This window comes from Oncorhynchus kisutch, linkage group LG3, assembly GCF_002021735.2.
Source record: "Oncorhynchus kisutch isolate 150728-3 linkage group LG3, Okis_V2, whole genome shotgun sequence".
Classification (NCBI taxonomy): domain Eukaryota; kingdom Metazoa; phylum Chordata; class Actinopteri; order Salmoniformes; family Salmonidae; genus Oncorhynchus; species Oncorhynchus kisutch.
Window position 1 is genome coordinate 44,027,226 of NC_034176.2, and position 27,588 is coordinate 44,054,813.

General features: G+C 42.5%; 1 protein-coding gene across 3 annotated transcripts; it reads left to right on the forward strand.

Annotated features, from left to right (window-relative positions):
• The first annotated feature begins 158 nt into the window (after positions 1-158).
• On the forward strand, positions 159-27,094 carry LOC109883460 (scavenger receptor class F member 2). Of its 3 annotated transcripts, none has more exons than XM_031806759.1 (11): positions 159-992; positions 3,731-3,789; positions 5,289-5,390; positions 5,554-6,073; positions 7,176-7,394; positions 7,853-7,981; positions 9,590-9,693; positions 11,438-11,552; positions 11,976-12,100; positions 17,566-17,724; positions 23,427-27,094. In XM_031806759.1, exons 1-11 carry the CDS (start codon positions 883-885, stop codon positions 24,710-24,712), a joined length of 2,928 nt encoding a protein of 975 aa, XP_031662619.1. In that variant the 5' UTR covers positions 159-882; the 3' UTR covers positions 24,713-27,094. The 3 variants fall into 3 exon arrangements, with proteins under 3 accessions (XP_031662619.1, XP_020331100.1, XP_020331091.1); XM_020475511.2 differs by having other exon boundaries at positions 160-992; positions 12,003-12,100; positions 17,563-17,724; XM_020475502.2 differs by having other exon boundaries at positions 161-992; positions 17,563-17,724.
• The last annotated feature ends 494 nt before the right edge of the window (positions 27,095-27,588 follow it).

The window sequence follows — 27,588 nt, forward strand, 5'->3', positions numbered from 1 at the left end:
ATATTTTGAGGAAAGGTTGGCATTGAAGAACGAGACCTAGGCCTATATCATATTGTCCCCATGTGGCACACCCACTTTTGTGTGTTGCTTATCGCCTCTTTTCTCTGAAAATAAATCCACTGTGGCGCACGAAAAGTATGCTCACTTAACTCTGTGTAACTAACTAACTGCAGGCAAGGATAGAGTAACAAATCAGAAAGTGCCTGCCCCCCGCCACTCATGACAGCGCAATAGAAAGAGAAGACAATAACACGTTATTAATCTTTGATTTAAAAGCAACAACAAAAAAAGGGAATCTTTGCCTCGACCACTTCAAAGATTTAGTTTTTACCTGTTCCATAGCACTGGGCATAAAACATAATATTTCTGGTCAAGTTATGGTTGGTGGCAATAAGCGGATGCTTTTATTGTCGGAGGAGGATGCCCGTTGGATTCCGCTACTTTCCTGATGCCTCTTTCCTTCTTCCTTATTCTTCTGAAAATGTATGGGATAATGAATGTTTTAATATTACAAATCAGCAATGAAGGAAAGTAATCGTTCGAGGAGATCGAATTGCGTGTTCAAGTTTGGGTTTTATAACTTCTTTGGAACTGTGCTCTGTGTGGTTTGGTGTCGCTACACATTCTTTCAACTCTTGGGTACGTCGATGGCGTAGATGGCGCAGTGCTAAGCCTTTTCTCCCCAACTGGAACCTGGATCATATCTCGAATACTTGGATAAAGCTTCTGAAGTTCCCACAATAACAAAACATTATTTTTTTTTTACCTCCGTGGATTATAAACGCAACCCTGGAGAGCAGAAGAATAGGGGCAATTGTCGTTTTCTGGAGAGGAGGAATGCGGAGAGAAAGAGACATCTAGAAGGATGCTGTTTCTTGTAAAATGGAATTGAAGATCATTATTGAAGTTGTTGTGGTGGTTTGTTCATTTTTTTCTTTGAGTTTTAGCCAAGAACTCAATCCGAAAGGCAGAAATGTATGCAAATTACCAGGGTAAGTATAGCTGCACTGCGGACGCGGAATAACGGGCTTCTGTCGATAAAAAAAAAGGAGTTGCCTGCCTCTATCGCTCTCAGTGCGATGCAACTACTAGGCTACTTGTTGATTATTCAGGTCAAATTCTGAACTATTGTGCTTTGAGTATTGACTACTCACATTGCAAAACTTTGTTTTAGACTCGGTTTCTCTTGCCCTCCACTACCTAAAACAGTTCATTTTCGATATTGTGTAGGCTAGTTGGTCATATTTCTTTTCATATGCACTCTCCTTACACAAGGAGGAGTCCATCTGAGGAGCAGCCATCCAGATGCTACCTACATCTGGAACCGTGGGTAATGTTCTATAATTTCACATAGGGGGCGCTTCCAGGCCTTATATATTTAGTGTCACTGGCCTGAAGTCGTGGCATCAGCTATATGGCTGAAAATTACCCCACACAATTGTATGGCTGCAGCTACCAGAAACAAAGGTAAGTTGTAGACTGAACTTGTAGACAGGGGGTGCATCAAGTTAGCTTAAGCCTACATTTCTTATTCACCAGTTAGCACCTTTACTATGCAGACTGAAAACCACATGTCCAAGGAGGGTCGGTCTAGGACCAGAGTGTGTGAAATCTGTTATCATTTTGGCATTCCATTATAGAGGTCAAAGCCCTTCTGTGGTCTGGCATTATACACATTTAAATGACATTACAAGTAGACCCCTGGGCCCTGCCTGTGCCTGTCCTTACCTTTTCATGTTAGAACGTGATGAAATGTGCCTCAATAGACAATGGTGAGCATGTACAGTGTCTCATGGGCAAAACACGTCCTTTGTTGTCAAAGTTGTTGCCCAAATGTCTAGTTGGTTTGAGGGTCATTACTTTAACATTTAGCATCCATGAGGAGTGTTAGTGCTTACTGTAAACTATTCTCAATCCTTTATCTTCAATGAAATCACACACATTTACTGTTGGCCCCACTCTCAATTTAAAGTCTCTACCACAATCCTATTCTTAGTGTTTTAACTGGCGTGGATGATTTATTTTTTTGCAATGCACCACCCGTATCATTTTCTTTCGTTTGTGCATTTTGTTTAATCTCTTTACTGGGTTCACTGCTCACAGGAAGAATTGAGGGAAGTAGTTGTTCATTTATCATTGCTGCTTAGCACTTCCTATCTGTGTCCTCGTGTTACTAAATCAGCTCGCTGACTGTAGTGGGGGCCATTGACAACATTAACAACGTTGGTTCACACATCATTGTTTGTCAGTATTCAATGCATCACAAAGTACCATGGGAAAGTGAGAAAAAAAAAACACAGAAATTGAGAAAAGTTGCTATCTGATTTTTTCAGTGTTGAGAAACAAATAATATGTTGTTGAATGAAGTGTTCAGTACTAGAACACTGTTCAAAGTGCCAAATGTAACAATACAGTGGCCGATAACGTTTAGGCTAATTTGAGTAACAAAAGACAAATGTGGGTCCTGCTTTGATAATGAGAGACCAATGTGAGTCCTGCTTTATCTCAAAGCATCACATTTGTTACGCAAATGAACATAATGTGTTATTTTCCAGAGTTGTGATGGATTGAGCTGTATGTCAAAGGTCAGACGGGGTCATCTAAAATCGCAGATACCACTGACCACATTGGAAATGCTTCACTGAAAGGAGATTTTATTAATACCTTACAAACAGCTTCTTGTGAGGTATAAATAAACCAACACAGCTTTTTATCCATGTATTAGCTCATTCTTGCGTCTTTAGACCCAATCCAGAATAGTAGGCCTAAATAAGACCAGTATCCATTAGACTCTCCCTCTGTGTGACAGACCCAGGTCTGAGACAAAACAGAGAGGCTGAGATAGTGTTTTTAACAAATGGCAGGTTTTAGAGGGGAAAAACAGCGCATGTGTGTGTCTGTGTGCACGTCTGCTTCTGAAGGCAGAATTCCGCCCCCAACACTTTAGAGGAAGTAAAAGTGTGGCGGGGGCCTCTGGGAGGTCAGTGGTGTGGGAGGAAGAAGAGAAGCATCTGTCCTTTCCTGACAGAGCAGTGCGGAGAGGAGAAGAGAGCAGAGTGGAGGGGATCTAGCTTTGCTTCAAACTAGACCGCCAAAGACTGCCTCTCTAAACTCATTCCTCACTCCTTCCTGGCTAGACGTGGGGTCATCTTTAAACAGTATTTGTGTTCTTTCTGATACCAAAGTTGTGCTTGATTGAGACTGACTGACACACTGGATCAATGGGATAGTCCCAAAAGTGCAAAACATCACCCTTCAGGTACACCTGGTAGGTTCAATCACACATTAAAGTATTTGAAAGAAAACATTGTTTTTGAACTGTGGTTGTAGCTAGCTAGCTATTGCTAGAGTTGCTCTTCTATAGTCTCCATGGGTTAGCACTTCAGAGGCTACTATTGTTCTGACTGTTGACTGCTGACAGGCCTGGCAGGAGAGGTCGAGTTGAAGGGGCTTTGGAGAGAAGGATGTTTATGTGAGAAGTGTGTTATTCATTTTTACCCATTTCTTTACACATGGAAAGCATATGGATAAAGTCAGAACAAATGCTGCGCAGACGTTTAGAGTTTTCAGCGTTTGCCACAAGAAGGACAAATGTGAGGACTGAGGAGATGACAGGATAGTAGTGGTTGTGCAGGGTGGTGGCATGTTGTTATATTCCAGTGTCTGTTTAAGTTTCCTTGCTTATTTTCTTCCTCTCTGACACACTCATATTTCCTCTCCTCTCTGTCAGGTCACCAGGCTTTGTGTGCTGCAGCGGGTGGGGGCAGATAGGAGAGGAATGTTTGACACGTATGTATACAGCATATCAACATCATAGCACAGTATTTTCATATGTACAGTTGAAGTCGGAGGTTTACATACACTTACGTTGGAGTCATTAAAACCCGTTCTTCCACCACTCCACAAATTTATTGTTAAAAAACGATAGTTTTGACAAGTCGGTTAGCACATCTACTTTTTGCATGACACAAGTAATTATTCCAACAACTGTTTACAGACAGATTATTTGACTTATAATTCACTGTATCACAATTCTAGTGGGTCAGAAGTTTACATACACTAAGTTGACTGTGCCCTTAAACAGCTTGGAAAATTCCTGAAAATAATGTCATGGCTTTAGAAGCTTCTGATAGGCTAATTGACATATTTTGAGTCAATTGGAAGTGTACCTGTGGATGTATTTCAAGACCTACCTTCAAACTCAGTGCCTCTTTGCTTGACACGATGGGAAAATCAAAAGAAATCAGCAAAGACCTCCACAAGTCTGGTTCATCCTTGGGAGCAATTTCCAAATGCCTGAAGGTACCACGTTCATCTGTACAAACAATCGTACGCAAGTTTAAACACCATGGGACCACGCAGCCGTCATACCGCTCAGGAAGGAGACGCATTCTGTCTCCGAGAGATGAACGTACTTTGGTGCAAAACGTGCAAATCAATCTTGTGAAGATGCTTGAGGAAACAGTTACAAAAGTATCTATATCCACAGTAAAACAAGTCCTATATCGACATAACCTGAAAGGCCTCTCAGCAAGAAAGAATCGACATAACATGAAAAGCCGCTCAGCAAGAAAAAAGCCACTGCTCCAAAACTGTCATAAAAAAGCCTGAATACGGTTTGCAATTGCACATGGGTACAAGGATCTTACTTTTTAGAGAATACTTTAAGGACAACAAAGTCAATGTATTGGAGTGGCCATCACAAAGCCCTGACCTCAATCCTATTGAATATTTATGGGCAGAATTGAAAAAGCGTGTGCAAGCAAGGAAGCCTTCAAACCTGACTCAGTTACACAACCTCTGTCAGGAGGAATGGGCCAAAATTAACCCAACTTATTGTGGAAGCGTGTGGAAGGCTACAACCGAAACGTTTGACCCAAGTTAAACAATTTAAAGGCAATGTTACCAAATACTAATTGAGTGTAGGTAAACACTGGGAATGTGATGAAAGAAAAAAATGCTGAAATAAATCATTCTCTACTATTATTTAGATATTTCACATTCTTAAAATAAAGTGGTAATCCTAACTGACCTAAAACAGGGAATTTTTGCTAGGATTAAATGTCAGGAATTGTGAAAAACTGAGTTGAAATGTATTTGGCTAAGGTGTATGTCCATTTCTGACTTCGACTGTACATGTTTATATCACTTAGGGCCTGTTTCCTGGACAGAGATTAAGCTTAGTCCTGGACTAAAAAACAATTTCAATGGAGGTTCTCGGTTTGGTGAAACCAGCCCTCAATGTTTAATATGTGGACATGTAGTGATTCAGTACATCCTCCCCCTAGCTCTCTGTGAAGGCAACTTCACCTGTAAGGAAAATGAGGTATGCGTTAGGCCCAATGAATGCCGTTGTCGCCATGGATACTTCGGAGCCAGTTGTGATACAAGTAAGCACCTTGTTTTTCGGACACATCTCACACGTCCTGTCCTAAAACATTAGAAAGGACATATTCACCTAGATACTGTATAAGGCATCAAAGAAATGTTTGTGTAATGCTTATGATGTTCTCACCATAATATCCTGATATTACTTCATCCCTCCTTTTTCAGAGTGCCCCACCCAGTTCTGGGGCCCAGACTGCAAGGGCAAGTGCCAATGCTTTCCCAACGGACAGTGTGATGACGTGACGGGCAAGTGCACGTGCAACCCTAACCGCTGGGGGCCCAACTGCGAGAAGCCCTGCCTCTGCCAGAAGGGCAAGTGTGACCAGGACACAGGCACATGCACTTGCCAATATGGCTTTTGGGGCCCTCAGTGTGCAAACAACTGCTACTGCAGTCTCAACTCTGTGTGTGACCAGAACACAGGAAGGTGTAACTGTAGTCCAGGCTGGTCGGGGAGGAATTGTGCCATCCAGTGTAACTGTAATAACTCTCCATGCGAGCAGTTCACGGGTCGTTGCCAGTGCCGGGAGAGACTGTGGGGCCCCCGATGCGAGAGGTATTGTCAGTGCATCCATGGGAAGTGCAACCAGGCGGATGGCTCATGTACCTGCACACCGGGGTACCGGGGGAAGTTCTGCAGGGAACCGTGTCCCGCAGGGTTCTACGGACAGAACTGCAGGAATAGGTGAGGAACCACTGGAGAACATTACTCTGTGTCATTATGACCGAAGATAAGACATTTTTCATCATAGTGTAACAGATGGGAAACTGAAAAGCCGTGGATTCTTATTAACAGGGATTTCTCTTAATTCTTTCCCCAAGGATCTTAATGTTAATGTTTTTTTCCTGATACGCATTATATTGTGGTTTTGGAGTTTTGATTAGAAATATGATTTGACATACGCTCCAGCTGATAACCCATAACATATCTTAAAATAATTGTCCAGTGTTTACAGATTTCTATAAAATATGACCTATAAATAATTACAATATGAGTGAATGGTCTGGGCGTATACCGGTCATAAAAATTATTCATGCGAGTATAGGATTTTTTTATTTTATTTATTTAACCTTTATTTATCTAGGCAAGTCGGTTAAGAACAAATTCTTATTTACAATGACAGTCTACACCGGCAATGCTGGGCCAATTGTGCGCCCCCCTATGGGACTCCCAATAACAGACAGTTGTGATACAGCCTGGATTTTAACCAGAGTGTCTGTAGGGACACCTCTAATACCGAGATGCGGTGCCTTAGACTGCTCTGCCGCTCGGGAGCCCAGGAAGAGTCAACAGCATTATTTGGGTATGAATTAATAGAATATACATTTTTAAAAGTGAGATTTTTACTGGACAGTTAGTTACTTTAAACATGATCGGTAAAAGTGTATTGGGGCGATACTGTGGAATTGGTATTCACAGTATCTCATAATAATCATCCAATATGCTGAAGCCATTCAGGTTAAGTGATTTACCTTGCTCAAAGTCTGCAGATCTCATGTTATACATGAGCTGCTACATAGCCGCTTTCCCACACTTCTCTGACCTCTATGTCATAGATGTTATAAGAAAAGGCAGTCCTGGAAATGTATATACAGGGCCCCCTAAACTGTGTAGATACCAACACAAAGATTCGCTATGAAAATGTTACCAAATAGTTTTGCTGTCAATAGGCCAGGTCAAAAATAGTGCACCATAGGGAATATTATGTTAATTTGGTGCCGTTTTGTAGGCAAATGTCTCAACCCACCATCCTGATGCCCTCTCTCCCTTCATGTCCTGACTCCAGGTGTGGCCACTGTAAAGGCCAGCAGCCCTGTAAGATAACAGAGGGGAGGTGTGTGACCTGTGAGAGGGGCTGGAACGGGACCAAGTGTGATCAGATGTGCCTGCCAGGCTTCTTCGGAGAGAACTGCCTGGATGTGTGTCCCCCGTGTAAAGATGGCCACTTCTGCAACCGCATCGACGGAAAGTGCTCCCACTGCAACCCCGGCTGGATCGGGGACAGGTGAGAGAATGGAATGGAAACACACATACACACACATAAACAGTTTTCTTTGCTTCTACCTGGTAGTTTGTTGCACTCACCTGGTGTCCCAGGTCTAAATCAGTCCCAGATTCGAAGGAGAGGATGAAAACTAGGAGTGTTTTGGCCCCTCCAGGACCGACATTGAACAGCCCTGCTCTAGTACAACACTTGAAAACATAACTTCAAACAAAGACTTACAGTTATGCTAATATACACTTGAATACAAAGCTAGAGAAAATGTCAATTGTTGTCTACTTTTCAGCATGTCAAAATGTAATTTACATAGATACTGCATTATAATTACTATTTAAATACCTGAACTTGTACTGGCACAGGCTTTCATGTTGTGCTAATGGTTCTGAGACATGACTCACAGCTGATGTGACAATGATCATAATAAACAACATTCATTCCTGTTTTGTCTCCCTGGTCGGTAGGTGTGAGGTGCGCTGTCCCAACGGGACTTATGGGGATAACTGTGAGAATGACTGCAGCCACTGTTTTAACGGCGTTTGTCACATTGCTACCGGAGAGTGCCTGTGTGAGCCGGGATTTTACGGGACCTAGTGAGTCACACCTTTCACCAAAACATCTTAATGTTTACGCTTCCCTTCATGGCTACAATACCCAGAGAGCAGTGGCCATTTAAGATGAGGGAGGACAATTTTTTTTAATGAACATGGCCTTATTTCTATTGCAGCATATTGGATGACTATCATTCATACTCCATTCACTCAGCTCATTGTAGCATTGACAGGTTTAGGCTACTACATGATACTAACATTTTCCCTATACCCATCATGTGGTTGCTACAACCTAGCCTATGAATGAAAGTTTACAATTTAGGTGCAAAGTTCGAGAGAAATTTGAGTAAGCACGGTGACAGACATTGACACTTTCAATACCGCCTTGCACAATCTTGCCTGCATCTAGCTGATCAAGGGTGTAATCATTAGTCAAACACTTGCAAACAAGAATTTATATTGGACAAAATCCGGTATGTTTATTCCTGTTTAATTCTGTTTGTTTTCATTTAAGAAAAGTTTTTCAACAGAATCGGTGAAATGAATACACCCCTGATCACACGCAAACACAGTTCACTTTCATAGCAGCCGCATAAAACAGCATGATCGATTTGAGTTTTGGATTATTCGTTCTCGCTTTTACGCCCTCTCCTCCACTCACCTTTTCCCTTCGCTTGTGGACTTCAGTGCACAACACATTAGCAGTCTGTGACTAGGCAAAAAAACATTCCAAGCTAAACCTTCATATCATAACCGCTAACCGCTACACACAGTCTACATTGCTGTCACCATTATTAGCTACCGTCAAGTCAACGATGTAGGCTGGTGACAACGAGGTAGGCTGTGTGTAGCTATTAGCGGTTATGATATTAAGTTTTGGCTCGGAAAGCTAATGTGCACAAATAATACATTAGTAAACCCGCTACGATCATGCAGTACAGTGTACAGTTAGCAAGCAGTGTACCAGTTACACCGGCGGGCCCCGTGGCAATAAATTAATCAAACCAAAAGCTTTACCTTGACTTGGAAGAGTTCCGGTGTTGCATAACCAGATAGGTAACATAGCATCCCTCTCTTTTTGAGCCGGGTGTTTGAGTAGGCTAAACTAGCAAGCTGTATTTTACTAGCTAAGTAAGTGAAAGTGAAATAAATATAGCTAGCTCCTTCACTCCCTCTCTTTTTCTCTCTTGCTTCTCCTTCATTTATGAAGAAATTAATTCGTAAAAAACTGTTCAACTATTGTCTTTCTCTCTCTTTGAGTCAACTACTTACCACATTGTATGCACTGCACTGCTAGCTAGCTGTAGCTTATGCTTTCAGTATTATATTAATTCTCTGATCCTTTGATTGGGTGGACAGCATGTCAATTCATGCTGCAAGAGCTCTGATATGTTGGTAGACATCCTCTGGAAGTTGCCATAATTACTGTGTAAGTCTATGGAATGGGGTGAGAACCACAAGCCTCCTATGTTTTGTATTGAAGTCAATGTACCCAGACGAGGATGGAAACTTGCTGTCCTCCGGCAATGTGCAAAACAATGTGCTTTAATAGATTATTTGGTGACGTGAATATATTTATTATAGTTTTATCGCATGGACACATCGCATGGACACAGTAACTAAGTTGTTAGTGTCTTCTCTTTCTTCTAGCTGCAATATGACGTGTCAGATGGGTCAGTATGGAGTGAACTGTGCCCAGACCTGCTCCTGTCACGACAAGAACTGCAACCCAATGTCTGGGGCCTGCAACCTACGTAAGGAAACCAACCCACTCTCTTTCCTTAGTCACACACACATGTGCACATACACATGCGCACGCACGCACACACACACACACACACACACACACACACACACACACACACACACACACACACACACACACACACACACACACACACACACACACACACACACACACACACACACACACACACACACACACACACACACACACACACAGAGAGAGACAGAGACACACATATACACCCTGCAACCTGCAAACTACGTAAGGGAACCACTCTCTTTATTACCTCATTCACTTCTACAGATCTGGGTGAATGTTAGGTCACTGTTTTTGAAGCCAGCCACACTGCAAGACCTAAAATGTAAAATGTACATTCTTAGCAGAGTACTTGCGGCATCAAACCGTGGTGCTTCTAGTGATAAAGACGTTTTTATATTTTGGAAAGAAAGGCACAACATAAAGAAAACACACCCCTGCATGAAACCATAGGGAACATATCAAATGTGTGCACTGCACATGAAGGTCCCAAACCCCTTGCTTGTACTGTTTGTCTAAATAGCCAGTTGATAGTGGTGACGGGGACAAGTTTGTCCTAAATGGCACCCTATTCCCTATATAATGTACTACTTTTGACCAGAGCCTTATGGGGGAGACAATGAGCACTAGCACACATGTCAATTCAGGTCAATGTAGTAGTTGAGCCTAACGGTGTTTCCAGACTGCCTGGTGTCCTTTTTTTACTTCTGTGTTTGTTGGCCCTGTTCCTGTCCTGCTGGAGAGAGAGAAAAGAGGAAGAGGAAGAGAGAGCTGGAGGAAGAAAAGAGAAGGGATGGAGGGAGGAGAGCAGCTTGAGGAAACAGGGTTACCAAATGGACATGTTGGGAAGCAGTGATGATGTCACCAGGTCAGGCCTTTGGGCTCTGCCAGGCTAGTCCCTTCCTTTTTCCAGCTGTGAACACAGAGGCCTTACACGCCACACCCAGGCCACACATCCATTCATCCACAGCCTCTATGACAGAAGAGGGGCGTAGAGGGCCAGGGGTCAGCAGTATTTATCTATCTGCTAACTTATAGGTTATCTCACTGATGGCGTCATCTGGCTGCACAGTGCATGTATACTGTGGAAATTAAGGGTGCGTCTGAAATGGCATCCTATTCCGTATGCAGTGCACTGCTTTTGATTAGGACCCATAAGGCTCTGGTTAACAGTATAGTGCTCTATGTAGGGAATAGTGTGCCATTTCGGTCACACCCTGAGAGATGCTTATGCAACAGATGGACTGCTATTCTGTTTAAGTGCATCCAGCTTAGAAAGGGAGGGGTGCTAATAAATCATCAATGAATTATGGCGGTATAGGGAGTGTAGTAGAGGAGTGAGAGAAAAGTGAAAAGATGGGGTTTGACAGATATTTCAGAAGTAGAATCCACAACAGGAGATAGATAATGCGGGTGGCGATTTAATAGATGGAAGTCAATTTGTCTGTTCCACATTGTCGATAATTTGGATATCTCTATCTCTTTAATTCTCGCTTTAACGATAGGCCTACAGTATTTCCACAGTGTGGAGGGTCAACACAGTGCAGGACAGATTGAATTTCAGCTCCAGAGTTCTGATTCTGGGAGTTCAGGGAGTTCTGACAGAGAGTAACATTAGTTGGTACCAGATATACAAATGGCTCTGGTTGGCACTGGCAGTCTGCACCAGTGTGGCACACCCAAAAATCCCTGCTTGTGTCTGTCTGCTGTTTCAGAGCCCAACCAGCGGATGGGAGTGATCGCGGCAGGAACCCTGGTCTCTTTTCTGCTCATTGTCCTCCTCTCGCTGCTTTGCTGCTGCTGCCTCTGCCGAAATAAAGATGACCACAAGTGAGTGACAGACACGGGCCTGGTGTGGTGCGAGGGATGGGATTTGTTGGAAGGGAAGAGTGGGCCATTTGCCTTCCTTGCTAGTAGCTCATGCAGATGGCTCTATCCTTTGAAATAGTTGTTTGCCCTTTTATCTTATATCTGGGTCCTTGTTATAAGTTACAATAAGGGCCTAAAGTCTTTCCTGGTTAGTTCACATGGTGAGGAGGAACGGCAGGCCCTGCATAGCATATCATTTGTAGCCAAATCAAAAATGGGTCAGCATGATATTGTGTGTGGTCTTTTTCTTCACGTGGTCCATGAAATGTTGCTTGTACTGCAAGCGTGTCAATGCAGATGAACATTACCCACATTTGAATCAGTTTGTGGTGTTTCGTAATTTAGTATGTTTTCCATGGCGTCACCCCTCCCTCTTTCCCTCAGTCCTGACCAAGACAACTCTACCAACAGCAAAAAAGCCAAGCGGATCCTGTGTGGAAGATTCAGCCGAATCAGCACCAAACTCCCCCAGATCCCACTGAGACGACAGAAGCTGCCCAAAGTAGTCGGTAAGCACCAATCCCTCCTCCCCATAGTCTACCGCCTCAACCATGCCAAGACAGAGCCTGCATCCTAAATGGCATCCTATTCCCTAAATAATTCACTACTTTTGACCAGAGCCTTATGGGCCCTAGTTAAAAGTAGTTCACTATATAGGGAGTAGAAGGTGTCATTCGGGATCCAGCTACAGCCACTTTCTTCAATACGATACTCTCTTGTTTGTTTGTGTATATGCTCCATGTGTCTCTGGATGATCCCATAGTTTCTGTGTCATAATCTTTGCACGCCTCTTTAACTCTTCTGCAAAAGGGCGAGAGAGCGTTTTCATTTGACCTTTGCTCTGTGATACTTCTCTCTGCGACTCTCTGTGGAGTGGTTTTCAGACAATGAATAGGGTTGAAAAGTGTACTGCGGCTGCCAAATGGGTATGGGGTTTCATCTGAGAGGAATGCACTGGTTGCAGGGCTTATTATTCTTGGCACCCTTAAATACCATGTGTTCATATTATTACAACCCTAAACAGGCCCTTCTCTTTTTTTCTCTCTTTTCTTTACTCATTTCCCTCCTTCCCTCCTTCCTAAGAAAGTGAGTTGAGTTCCTACTCTGCTGGGCTGAAGGCAGTGTTATTAAGAGAGAATGGGTCAGTGTAGTGGTGTGATGCTCGGGAGGTCTGAGTGGTGTTGAGTGATACTTTATCAAAGGCTGCTCTGTTTGTGTCAACGTGGATGGAAGAGGAGGGAGAGTAGCTCCTGTCTGTCTGTGTGGAGGGAGTGAGAGAAGGAAGTGGAGGATGGTCTCGTGGTCTGGGATAGGATTGTCTGTCAGGACCCATCTCAAGTCAGCTTAAAGGATATTACATGTTGCCTACATACTGAAGAACTCTCCTTTGTCTACCCAGATGCCTTCTGGAATCTCTAGAAATTTCAAACACGGCCACATTCTGTGCCGTTCTGCTTTGTCTCTGCTATGTAGGAGTTAAATTGAGTCATGGCTATCTAGACTGGTTCTGAATGCATGGATGGAAGAGCTCTGACAGTGCTCTGACTAAATTTTGGAATTAAGAAAGGCCCTATTTGTGGGATATATTGTAGTTACCTTTACCAATTCAGATCAGTGATGGGGAAGGAGTTAAAAAGCGGTGACCTTGTTTCTTTCCTCTTTCACAACGAGTAGCATGTTCTTCTCCACTTCCTTAGCTGATTATTTCAGCTAGCAGCGGTCTTCATTGTGCCTGCGTAGAAACACACACGGGAACAGTATTGTCTTTGTCATCCAGTTATCATGGGACATTTTAAGATCATTTTGCACAAACATTCTCAAAGTTTACTGTAACTTATAAACAATCCGCCAGAGGCACCAGATTTTTTTGTTAAAAGTCTATGCGCATGACCTTTTAAACAAACAAGCCCTTTCATAATTTTTTGCACAAAGCATATCGTGCCATGTCTGGGTTGCGATCAAGCAAATCAAGGAGAACAAACTACCACTTTGGGAATTTGGAGAGAGTAGAATAGAGTTTTTGGTTCAAACCAAAACCAATTCTTTCTAAGTTTTCATGACATGACAACACACAGCTATAAAATGACAACTGACTGAATTTAAGTATATACTTGGGAGTCCTTCTCCCAGTGTTATAGACTCTCTTGTTCATAAGGAGAGATAAACTGGTCAGCTTCTCTCTCTCTCTCTCTCTCTCTCTCTCTCTCTCTCTCTCTCTCTCTCTCTCTTTCTCTCTCTCGCTCTCTCCCTCCATCTCGAGAGCCAGGACGCTCTGCTCTGCTTTGCTTTCCTCATTGCCTGCCCACAGAAGCGTGGCCTGCCTGCCAGCGTTTTGAAACTCTACCCTCCCTGGGGCGCCGTCAGTCCCTTCAACATTCCACAGGAGGCCCACTGGACTCGAAACAGGAAGTGGCCAAATTTACCCCAGCCCGTGTCAGACCTATGATTTACCCACACTGTGGTCAACACACAACAACAGATGTGGCAAGACAAAAGGAAAGATGAAAAAGGGGAGGAATAGGAGGGAGGAAGAAAACCTTTATGCTGTCTTTACACAAACACTCAACCGTTCCAAGACAAACGTAAAGAGAAACAGAGGGAGGAGGAATATGAGGAAGAGGAAGATGAAGAGGAGGAGGAGGAGGGGGGAAGAAAATATTTATGGTGTCTTTGCCCAAACTCTCACCCAATCCAAGACCAATGTAAAGAGAAACTGAGGGAGGAGGAATAGGAGGAGGAGGAAGAGGAGGAGGAGGGAGGAAGAAAACAATTGCTCTGTCTTTTGCATAGCTCATATAGCTCCTCCGCTCCTTCCTACATAAACGTTCTCCCATCCCCCCTCCTCTTCTAAAACCTCTACACTGCTTATAGTTTGTCATTCCATTCTAAGCATATTTATTCCACGCCCTATACTATAGTTAGCTATCTCACGCTCGGCTGGCTGCCTTCCCCCATTTCCATTTCGTAGTCCTCTGTGTGTGTGTGTGTGTCACAAATGGTACCCTATTCACTATACTGTATAGTGCACTACTTTTGGGCTCTGGTCAAAAGTAGTACACTATAATATAGGGGATAGAGTGCCATTTGGGATGCAATTGCATGTCCGAATGCTTTCCTGTGAAAAGTGATGTGGAGCGGGACCACCTGCTCCAGTGTAGCTGGCCTCACAGGCAGCTATGATAGGCCTGTACAGCTGGGGTTCATCAGAAATGCACAGTTGTCCAATGGACTCTGTAGGCTGAGCTTTGGGCTTTCGCTGCTGCCCTGTCTCTCCCGGAAAAATCCATCCGGCTCCAGACTTTAAGTCTGGTGTGAACATTCAAGCACAGCAGTTGTTCACTGTTTCATGAAAGAGAATGTATGGAATAAAGAGCCAGTTGGTTAGTTGGTCAATTGAGGTTACTTACAGTATGCTATACCTATTGGACACTGCATCAGTACTGACTAATATAGTTTTGCACAGACATTGGTTAAGTCAACTGGGACATTGTACCTCCATGGCATTGGAGTCGTCTGTTCATTATACTCTAGCATAGCAGAGCTGTTACAATAGTCATGAAGTGCATACCGTCCAAACAGAAAGTCTGCCATTTATTTATGTATCGACTTTATTGAATTTGAACAAAAACAATTTCAGCTGGAAGAAAAGCTGCTATGAAAGAATTTCCTTGGCCTTTCTTTTCTGTGTCCGTGGATAAATATTTGGATGGGCACTGTTTATATTATATTGTTTCTAACGGCTGCCATTGCTACAATCCAACTAATCTACATCAAGTCAATTTCCTCCATTTAATCCCTTCACCATGGCGGCATTATGTAGAGTTCTGAACAAGACTGGGATGTCTTGATATATTGCCTGGAACAATTTCAGAAGTATGGAGAAATAGACAAATAGTCACTTTCTGCTTGACTCTGCAGTATGCAGGATATCCACATAGTACCCACCATTTTCAGTGGAAATTCCCATCAAAATAGAAAGTCCCCTTGCATCAATCTAATTAACCAAATTAAAAGATTCCCATCAAAATCCATCTGTTCAACATCTGAGGTTAACTGCTATCCACCTATGTCACTGTTTGTCAGACCTGGAGACATCCCGAAAATCTTCTCACGAAAACGTACAGTTTGTAGTGTCTGAACGGTTTAGCTTACAAGCTAATATGGAAAAGATGAGACTCTCACAAACAAGATGGTGTGGTCCATTTTGCTCTATGACATCCACATAGGACTTGTCTGAAGTTGGTACCGCCGATGTGCCAAATTCTGTCTGTATCATCCAAACCGTACAGACTAATATCACCACTCTATGGAAAGATGAGACTCCCACAAACACGATTCTCCCTTTTGTTCTACGACCAGCACAAGTGTCACAGGACTCGCAGGACTGAAGGTAACCCCATACCGGTTAAAACCTTTAGTTTTGTTTTAATGTGTAAAAAATATATATAAAAATCCTAAGCTTTCGTATATCTCCGGAATATAGGAGAGACACTTCCAAATCCAAATCCTAATGATGCATTTCTGGACTATCTGTATTGCCAAGAAAATCTGATACCTACAGGGGTCCTAAAATTCTCAAATCTAAAAGCTAAATGATCCATGATATGACCATCTTAAAACAATTCCATATGTTAGCTTAGTACAACCGCCCCCCCCCCCCCCCCCCCAAACCCAAGGCTTAGTTAACAAGTGCTGTGAGAATAATAAAATAATGCTGCTCTTGCATTTACACGTCTCCTGGTACTCATTTAGCTGGAGCTGTACCACACCTGGTTGTGTTGGTGTTAGCAGAGGTCAGTTGTTTTACAGTTTGGGAGATGACATCCATGCCACAACGTTCATACTATAAACTCATAGCACAATAAGGATCACAATGGAAATACGTTGTAAAACTTTTTGGATTTATCCACAATGATTTTAAATGCAGTAAATCCACTTGGGTGGCTGAATTGTGTTTAAAATGGTCAAATAAATCATGTACATAGAGAGTTGGAGGGGAACTTCCAGCCAAGAGAGGGTTGAGTTTTAGCTTAGTGTTAGTGGAGAACAAACGGATGGGCTCGTGTGTCATCCAGTAGAGGGGGGAGGGTGTAAATTGATGTATCTGATGTGGTTAGTGTCCAGTTAACGCCCAGTCACACACACACACACACACACACACACACACACACACACACACACACACACACACACACACACACGCACACAGTCAGTCCTCAGCCAGTTGGGGAAAGGAGAAGAGGAACCACAGACATCCCACACGAACACAGCTGTCCCCAGACTGAAGGGTCAGCAGAATGCATCAACATCTAAAGAGGAGGGAGGGAGGGAGGGAGGGAGGTAGGGAGGGAGGGAGGGTAGGGAGGGAGGGAGGGAGAGAGAGAGAGAGAGAGAGAGAGAGAGAGAGAGAGAGAGAGAGAGAGAGAGAGAGAGAGAGAGGAGAGAGAGAGAGAGAGAAGCTGACCAGTTTATCTCTCCTTATGAACAAGAGAGTCTATAACACTGGGAGAAGGACTCCCAAGTATATACTTAAATTCATTTTAGGGAGGGAGGGAGGGAGGGAGGGAGGGAGGGAGGGAGGGAGGGAGGGAGGGAGGGAGGGAGGGAGGGAGGGAGGGAGGGAGGGAGGGAGGGAGGGAGGGAGGGAGGGAGGGAGGGAAAGTACCTACCTTTAGGAAATGGAGCTTTCTGTCTATTGGAATGATAACTAAAGAAAAAACTTGAACGTATTTCTCAGTAAATAGCAGTTTCTTCAAGGAATGTAGAATCATGCAGACTGTCACAAAAAAAAATCTACATGAAACACTATTGAAACATTCTAGATAACTCAAGCCAGACGGTACCGTGCCTGACAACATCAACACACTCCACAACATCTCTCTCGATCTGTTGTTCTTGTAAGGTAGTCCTGTCAATCTACTTCTCTCTGACCCCTGCTTCTCTGTGTTTGTTTTCTCTCCCTGTCCCCCAGTAGCCCACCACGACCCGGAAAACACATTCAACTGCAGCTTCATCGAGCCCCCTTCTGTAGTTGAGCAGCCCTGCCCTTCCTCCTGGTCCTCCCAGGAGTCTTTTGATTCCTTCGAGGAGGAACTCAGCGATGATGGCCCCGTATACTGTGTACCCCATGAAGGTGAGTCATTACACACACACACACACACACACACACACACACACACAGAGAGAGAGGCACACGGTCGGACACAAACGACAACGGACCTGTCTAAACAATGTGTGCCCCATGAAGGTGAGTCATCAGGAAAGAACAATAAACACTGTGATTAGCCACAGCTACTCCACAAATAAACACATCCAGGCACGTATGGATGCATGCCCATACACATGTACACACACAGATGTTTGAACACACACACACACACACACTTGGAGTGGGATTTGTTTGTCACAAAGTGTAAAGGAAGAATACGTACTAGGATGACTGAGCACTGAGTCACACACTTCTGCAAAGCTAATTAGAGCGATATGATAGTTATCCTTAACATGTGCCATCGAGCCCTGTCCCTTGTGTTGATGTGAAACAATGAACAGGAAATATAATGCTAAAGTCATCCAATTCATGAATCTCTCCTTGTAGTTTGGTGGAAAGCATCGTGGCTATCAGTTTATAAATTATTTCATTTAGACACCCCCGTGAGTTTATTGTTTTTGGAGGCCTCAAAATTTCTTGATATTATTCAAGAAGATAAATATGATGTACACTCATTCTAAATAATGTGAACATGCCTCATATAAGCATCCTTTATCCCTATTGATGTACTAATACTGTATATGAAGAGTTGAATTAAAAAACACTATACAGTGCCTTCGGAAAGTATTCAGACCCCTTTACTTTTTCCACATTTTGTTGCGTTACAGCCTTGTTCTAAAATGGATTAAATAAATAAAAATCATCAGAAACCTACAGACATTACCCCATAATGGCAAAGCAAAAACAGGTTTTTCGATTGCTATGAGACTTGAAATTGAGCTCATCCTTGAGATATTTCTACTTGATTGGAGTCCACCTGTAGTACATGCAACATGATTTGGAAAGGCACACACCTGTCTATATGAGGTCCCAAGAACACAGTGGCCTCCATCATTCTTAAATGGAAGAAGGTTGGAACCACCAAGACTCTTCCTACAGCTAGCCGCCCGGACAAACTGAGCAATCGGGGGAGGAGGGCCTTGGTCAGGGAGGTGACCAAGAACCCAATGGTCTCTCTTACAGACATCTAGAGTTCCTCTATGGAGATGGGACAACCTTCCAGAAGGACAACCATCTCTGCAGTATTCCACCTATCGGGCTTTTATGGTAGAGTGACCAGACTGAAGCCACTCCTCAGTAAAAGACTCAGACCATGAGAAAGAAGGTTCTCTGGTCTGATGAAACCAAGATTGAACTCTTTGGCCTGAATGCCAAGCATCACGTCTGGAGAAAACCTGGCACTAATCCTATGGTGAAGCATGGTGGTGTCAGCATCATGCTGGGGGGGATGTTTTCAGCGGCAGGGACTGGGAGACTAGTCAGGATCGAGGCAAAGATGAACGGAGCAAAGTACAGAGAGATCCTTGATGAAATCCTGCTCCAGGGCACTCAGGACCTCAGACTGGGGCGAAGGTTTACCTACCTTCTAACAACCTGTTTTGCTTTGCCATTATGGGGTATTGTGTGTAGATTGATGAGGGAAAAAAGTATTTTATACATTTTAGAATATCACTATAACCTAACAAAATTTGGAAAAAGTCAAGGTGTTTGAATACTTTCCGAAGGCACTGCATATTTTCAGAAATGTTGGTAAATTAGCTTTTAATGTTTAAACTCTTACAACTACCCCCCTACTTTTTTCAATTTCCGCCTGAAGACATACCCAAATCTAATTGCCTGTAGCACAGGCCCAGGACCAAGGATGTGCATATTCTATTCTAAAGAAAACACTCTGAAGTTTGTGTAAATGTGAATTGAATGTAGGAAAATATAACACAATAGATCTGGTCTAGATAATACAATGAAAAAACTGTGAATACGTTTTTTCATTTTTATTGTTGTATCATCATCTTTAAAATGAACAAGACAAAACAAACATTCAGATAGGATGATGGGGACAATTTCAGTGAAAACACAAGAGGGCAACAGTCCTTGTGCAAAGTTTTAGAATGATAACTTCCAAAATGGGTGTGCTACATGACATTTATCATGAATTCACCCAGGTGTCCCACACAAGTAGCCCAAATGTACCCAAGTGGCCAAATTGGTGAGGTTATACATTTTGAATGGAATAACTATATACAACATACCAAAATTGTATTCTAACACACACACACCAAAAATTTAGAAAAAACATGAAAAAAATAGAAACATTTACAAAATAACACTTTCAATATTTTCAATAAAAGACCCTCAGTCATCTACACAATATTGTGCTGCTGATGCCAGGTGCCATAGCAGTCTCTTTCTGCTGTAAAGCAGAGGGTCACCAAGCATGTGGTGCAGGTGATGGGGGACTTCATTTTGCAAAGAACACAGCGACGCCTCCATGCTGTGCCCTTTTGGCCCTGAGGCACATCCATGCCTGCAGAAATAAATTTGGGCAGATGAACACCACTTGTGGCAGGAGCTGGATGAACCAGCTTCAGTGGGGGATGGACACCTTGGCACTGGGGGCTCCCATTCGGAGTCAGTGTCACTGTGAAAGAAAATGTTCAGTTAGAATAGTTTCACATATGAGCCCTGTATCAACAGGTATAATAAACACATATATATATATAGAGTACAGGCAACATAAGGTTGAATATATTATTATAGACCTGCTAGATCTACTGTCTCATTTATATTATGACATTTCAGCTAGATCTACTGTCTTTATTATATTACAACAGACCAACTGTATCTACTGTCTCCATTTCACTTTGGCCATTGTTGTGGGCCTGCCCTCCCCTCAACAGCATCAAATAGGCTATTTCATGTGGGGGTGGGGTGGGGCGGCAGACACACGCATCTCACATTTCATTACATTACATTTTTATATATTGCTACTAAAATTTTTAAAAATCACAAATACTATTTTATATTATTAATTTCAAACAACGGCATTAGCATGAGAAGAACTTACCAGTCCAAAACGATGTCCTCTCCGTTCAAAAAATATTCCTCCATTTGGGAATCGCTAAATGAATCGTCCTCCAACAATCTCTGTCTCACTTTCCCGATCAATTTCTTCTAAAATTGTGTGTACATCTGTATATCTAGACTTATATTTAGCTTTCCCTGACTTAGTCGCCATACTGATTGATATATAAACAGCTGAAGATGCGCTTTACCAAAACAATGCTGTGCGTAACATGCATGGCTCCTTCCGAAATGAATCATCAATGGCGAATGGGTTGGTCTTCCAACACATAAACATTACATATTGCCGTTTACCTCAGCTCATTGGCTATATACCCAGCTAGATTTCAAGACAATCAGTGGTCATTGGGTTAAAATACAGTCAATCAACGAAACAGCGGTCATATCATTGGTGCACAATGATGTCATTACTTGTTGTCTTCAAATCGGTTTCTTTCAGTCAATACGTCCCGCAAAATGACCCATCAGGTTTGGTTGTGTTACAAACAAACCAGTTGATTGCAATGAAACCAAACAGGACTGGAAAAGTCACGTTTAGTGTGTGTATTTACATCGAATGTGTCATCGAAAATGGAATGAGACGGAATTCACGACACAAGCGGTTCACAAAATGTTTCGTGTTAGGCTATAAAAAATGTATCGAACAAAAGACCATTCATTGTGTAACAATGAGCATTGGGATTGCAAACAGAGGAAGATCGTCAAAGGTAAACAATTTATTTTATTGCAGTTTGTGATTTTGTTAAGCCTCTGCTGGTTGAAATAGTTGTTTTTTATGGGGCTCTATCCTCAGATAATCGCATCGTATTTTTCGCAGTAAATCCTTTTTTAAATCTGACAATGCAGTTGGATTAGCAAGATTCTAGGCTTTCGAAACATGTGAGACACTTGTATTTTCATTCATGTTTAATATGACTATTTATGTAGCGATGTCGAATTTCATCCCGCTAACGGGTTCGGTGCGCAGAGAGGCTAAAGAAATTATGATAGTGAAAAAACACTCTATCTAATAATGGCAATAACATATATGTATTTGTTTAAAATCTATTACTTGATGGATTAATTTCAGAGAGACAAATAATCATGTTTTTTGCAAAATGCTGTATCTCCGCCTCACTTTCAGAGAAATAAGTAGTACTACTAGGTTTTACACAGTCAAATGTATTCAGTAGAGTCAAATGAGATCTGTATGTAAAACGTTTACTTTTGACATTTTAGTCATTTCGCAGATGCTCTTGTCTTAGAGTGACTTACAGTAAGTGCTTTCATCTAAAGATAGCTAGGTGAGACAACATATCTTAGTCAAATATACAGGATATGAACATTCCATTCCATTCCTGCTGATATATAAAGTGTCTTGAACTGTGGTGTAGTGGTGCCTCGAGAAGTGTGTTTCTTTTCATTTTACCTACATTTTTCCAAATGGCGCCCTGTGTGAAACATTATATTACAAACAGTGACATACACTCTGAATGACCTAAAATTATACATCCCATATTGGTCTTTCACAGTCAGGTCAACCCAAACTGTACTGTTCAGTAGGCTAATACTATTCCCCCATTTTTTCAGGTTTTTGTTCTCAAAGTCACACCTTTTTCTTTTCTTCAGAAAAACCAAAATAAAATCCATAACAATGCACATCAGGAAACCACTTTTGAGGTCTTGTAAAAATTGTTTGATTAGCTGTGTTTCTGTAGGATATGATATGGAGTTTGCAAAAGAAAAGACCACTGATTTGATGCAAATAATCATCATGATATCATTCTGACAGATAGGCATGGGCTACTTTGTAGCTAGTTAACATTTAATAGAGAAGGTTTTTAGGAAAGCCTTTCCATCTACCAGAAGACAGTTAGGCCTATCAATAGCATCACTATATTTTCCCTGTTCCTTAATTGTTTGAAACCTGGACGTTTTACTTCATATTATGAGGCATGTCTTACCTTGATTCAAAGTAGCCTAAAGCAAAAATCCCACCATAGAAATGTGGAGGCAAGTATTTTTATAAAGACTTACTCGTATGCATTCTCCTGTTCTATTGGTTTTCTTTCAACTTTCTTTCATTATCTAGCAGCCAAAGACATTATCCTAATCATATTACCAACCCATGATAATTGTTGCATCTTTAAATTCCACCTCTTTGTAACGGGTATTTCCAACTCTGTATTTCAATCTCTGGCCATGAAACCGCTTGCATGTGCAGTGCGCACTTCAGAATGGTGTTTTCCCGCAATTTGCATTTTGGAACATTCACGGATTGGTCTACTGCCATGTGTACATTGCTGCGCCTAAAATGTGAACAAATAATAGTTTATCAACATTTGAAGCAAAACATTCCAATCTGTTCCATCAGCCCTATTAATTGATACGGCTTATACCTCCGCTACACTACGTTGATACCTATCAATGGGAATTAACAAGTAAGTATAGGCAATGCCCACTGAAAAACAAGTGGGTATACAGCGTATACCTGCGTATACCCTCCACTACACCACTGGTCTTGAATACAAAATCTGAGAACAGTCATATTTTACACACACATGAAGGTACTCATAAGCGATAATTTCTGATAAAATCAAAAGTAAAACATGTGTGGATATAGTGTTTTGGAAATAAACTTCATATTCTGACCACCTACGTATGATCACCATTACCATCCAAACTAAACCTGACTCTCATCAATTATATATCTTACTGTCCTATAGAGTCACTGAATGAGAGTAAGGAGAAGCCAGCAGCTGAGAAGCCATCCGCAGCAGCTGTGCCCAGTGAGGACGATGCAGGGGAGTACACGTCTCTGAAAGACACCAGCGCTACCAGCACCACCATCAACAAGCCTCAGGCTGGGGACGGGAGCGAAGCAACCCTGCTCAAGTCCTCTGACAGCGAGGGCTCCACCAGTGGCTCTGAGTCGGCCATTGGGGCCCTCTATGCTCGCATTGCACACCTCTCCAAGAACTCCAAGGACGAAGAGGATGGGGGTGGCAGCACAGTTACAATAGAGGTCAAAGGTAATGGCAAGCCACCGTCCCCGGGATGGAAGACCACCACCAAACCACGCCCGCCAGACCCCTCCACCAAACCGAAGGTGTCATGGATCCATGGGAACACCGGGGGTACCACACCCCCCCAGGTGGAGCAGTTGAACCAGGGGTGTAAGGGGCTGACAGTGCCCAAGGAGAGGACGACCAGGAGCTCCAGCGACAGTTCAGCCAAGAGTGAAGAGAGGCAGAGGCTGAAGGAGACGTCCAAGGAGAAGAGGAACCAGGAGGGGAAGGGGACGGAGGTCAATGGTTCCCCCAGCAAACACAAGGCCCACCGGCTGGGAAGGTCCAGGGAGGATATTAACCACATGGAGCACATAAATGGAGTGGTGCAGAACGCTCTCAAGAAGATCGGTAACTTCCACAACTCCAACTCTGACAAGAAGGCGGCCGAGAAGGCAGCTGCTGTGGAGAACCCCAAGGAGCCGCCCAAGAGCCCCAAAGTGATCCACCCACACATGAACTCCGAGGCCGCCACACTCCTGGCGGCCCAGCTCAAGGAGAAGACGCAGAGCATCAACCGGAATGAGGGCACCGGCCTGGTAAAGACCAACGGCCTGCCCACCCCAGCCTTCCGGGACCGAGGAGACCGGGAGAAGCCCACTCCTCCGCAGAAGGCCAAGCGGACCACTCCGGCCACCCCAGGCCACCAGAGCTCCAACAAGCCTCTGCTGCCCACCACCACCAGCCTCCAGAAGATGGTGGGTGTGGGGGTCCCCACAAGGGACCCAGCCACCCCCGAGGTCGCCCCCAAGAGCCCGGAGAAGCAGGACTTGAACGGCTCCAGGGTGGGAGAGGGTGGTGGTGGAGCAGTGAACGTCACGCCAAAGAAGACCCCCATCAAAAAGCCTCCCAGAAAGAGAGGCAAGGAAGGGACATTGGATACTGCTCTGGAAACTAAGACACCAACAAAGACAGCAATTATGCCTCCGCAGATAATCAAATAGACAATTTTTTACTCCGACCTATTGACCAGGGTTTTTTATTGTTACTCACACACATGACAATGGGGAATTAATTACTTTTCTTCCAAATGAGACATGCAAAAGGACTTGGTGGTTTTTCATCAAAGGAATTTATTATGTGTGTGTGTGTGTGTTGTGTGTCCGGGACCAGTGAAAAGTAAGTAGAACTTTGTTTAAATTGTGGTTCTTCTCATTGGTGTGGGAGTGTGTTTGTATTATATTGAACTCATATACCTGCAATGTATCAGTTTTACACTTTTACATGGACATAACTGTGGCAGTGGAAGAGTTCTGACAGCGGCAAGCAATCATCTTCTATTTTCTTCCATCTATACTATATCCCTCCAATGCCCACCACTATATTTATATAGGAATTTCCGACAATAATTGTAATTTAAAATGTTTTTCCTCAACATTGTATGTGATACAACAATAGAAATGTAATCTATGCAAAGTGAGGTCTCAAGTTGAAACAAGGTACTGAGAATACAAATACAGTATTTGTCTGTTTGATTTAAATTAGCCAGTTTCAATAAGGAACACTCCATAAAGGAGATTGTTGAGTTATTTGTATATTTTTTTGTTGTGTTGCTATGTTGTCCACAATCTAATGTTTTAGCTGAAGTACAGTACATTTGTTCCACAAATTTGTCAGTCACAGTTTATTGACAATGAAATGAGTAATCAATGCAAACTTTTAAGGAAGCACTTGTTGTCATTCCCCTCCTAACAGAGCAATAGCCCTGTATTCTGAAGGCACGCACTATATTACCTGGATAGGCTGTAAAAGCAGCTAAAGAAAGCTAAGATGCTGTTATGTTCTTTCGTCAAGCCTATGGAACAGCTAGTGTAAATGTCTTAGTCTTAGATTCTTTCCCACTCAATCGTTTTCAGCCTGATTCTTACGCACTAATACATGTGGGTAGGCAATGTTCCTTATACCAAATGCTTCTGTGCATTGTTTCTGCAGCCATTGTTTTCTAAGAAGCACATAGAGACAGATGTATTGCCACTAGGTCTTTGGCCACTAGAAACAGTCTGTGAGAGGCCTTGGCTTATCTGGTATTTCTCATCATAATGTTGTTTATAAAGGTTGAAGTCATGTTTGAATTCCAGATTAAATATTATACTTACATTTTGATACTTCAATCATTCTTTAACAGTATATTAATCATCCACCTACCTGACAGATAATCTAGTCATGTTACATTAGAAGGTTGCCTTTTCCTTAACTTGAATTCCAGTGTGGCTAAGTAGCTGAATAATGCTAGCTAATTAAAGCTAATTGGTTAAAGAGGCCTTATTGAATCAAGGGTAACACTTACCCCGAAAGGGATGTATTGTTTAATCAACATTTCATATTGCATTAAGTTTGACTGGTTTTATACATATGAGGATTACTACATTTACAAGAGGAAGCTAGTAGAAAAGAGTATGGAATATAAATACAACACTTAACCAAAAAACAATTAACCAATCTGCATAATATAAAGTAGAACAAAAGTGGCAGTGGTGGTCAGACCGTGGATTCAGACTTACTGTACATTCCACAGTTTTCAGAGCTATTTGATAGTGCTTAGGATTTTTTTGGTGCCTTTGATGTTTTCTTTTTTTTAATGGTACAGCCAGCCTACTCTTTGCCAGTGTTCTTTTTCGACACGTGAAGGTGTTTTTGTATCAGTATAATTGTATATGTTTGTAAGCTGCGCTTATATGAGTTATTTTGCTACTTATTTTTGTGTGTGTCAATGAACTGGCTTTCATGTTACATTTGATCGTTTTGTGTTAGGCTCTCTGCAGCCACAGTATGAGTATGTACTTTGTAAAGTTGCCCTTGGCTTGTCATTTCCCTTTTTCTGTTGATGTTGTTGTTTGTTTAACACTTAACTGCATGAAGCAGAGTGAAACTTATCTGGCATTAATAGCTCCACAGGAATCTATAGCCTAACTCTCTTTTTCTTATCGACTTTCCCAATTGCTATCATTTTGTCCGCAGGAAATATACAATATCAAAACTTCAAAGGATTATACAGGATGTGCATTATTGTGTTACCACTGTTATTAAGTACATGTAACTAAAACCATATGAGTTGTGTGATTATAAAGTGCCAATTTAAGCAAGCAGAAAACACATCTTTTTATATCTGACTGACTGGCCTCTGCCTGCTTTCACAGGCTACAGTACATATTTTTAAGCAGGGCCTCATAACGCTGCAGAAACATTATCGGTGATATGGTATATTTGTAACTCATCATTCTGTTTTGTTTGTTTGTCTGATCTGATTTTCAGTTTTTTATTGTCGTTGAATATTTTTTATTTTTTTTATTTACTTCTTTGAAATAAAAGCGATACATGTAGCTATATGGACATTCTCACCTCTCACATTCATCTGTGAACCTATCCCTCAGTCAACCTTTTGCGTGCTAAAATATTATCATTACCATCCCACAAACATCACACAGTGGCCCTAGAGTATTGCTTTCAGAACCAGACATATAGCTCCCTTCCCCCATCTGTAGCCTAAAACCATCCATCCTCTTAGCAATAATTGATATTTTACAGTTTCCGGTGACTCCTGGCTGCCTCTCTCCTGGAGACAAAGAGGATACAGAGACTTTTTCACGGTCACACTTGATCATCAAAGAGGCAGAAGAGCCAGAGGAACCACTGCTGGGCTCCTCCTGAGGGAGACAAGAGCTCCTTTCATGGGGGAAAACAGTGGGAACTCTGTGCTAAGGACCCCAAAGTTAATGCATCATGCGCTGCATATTTGTACTCTTTTGGGGGATAGAAGGGTATATAGCCAGGAGCAAGGCAGAAGGCTGTGCAGGAGTGTATGGATGGATCATGTGGTTGG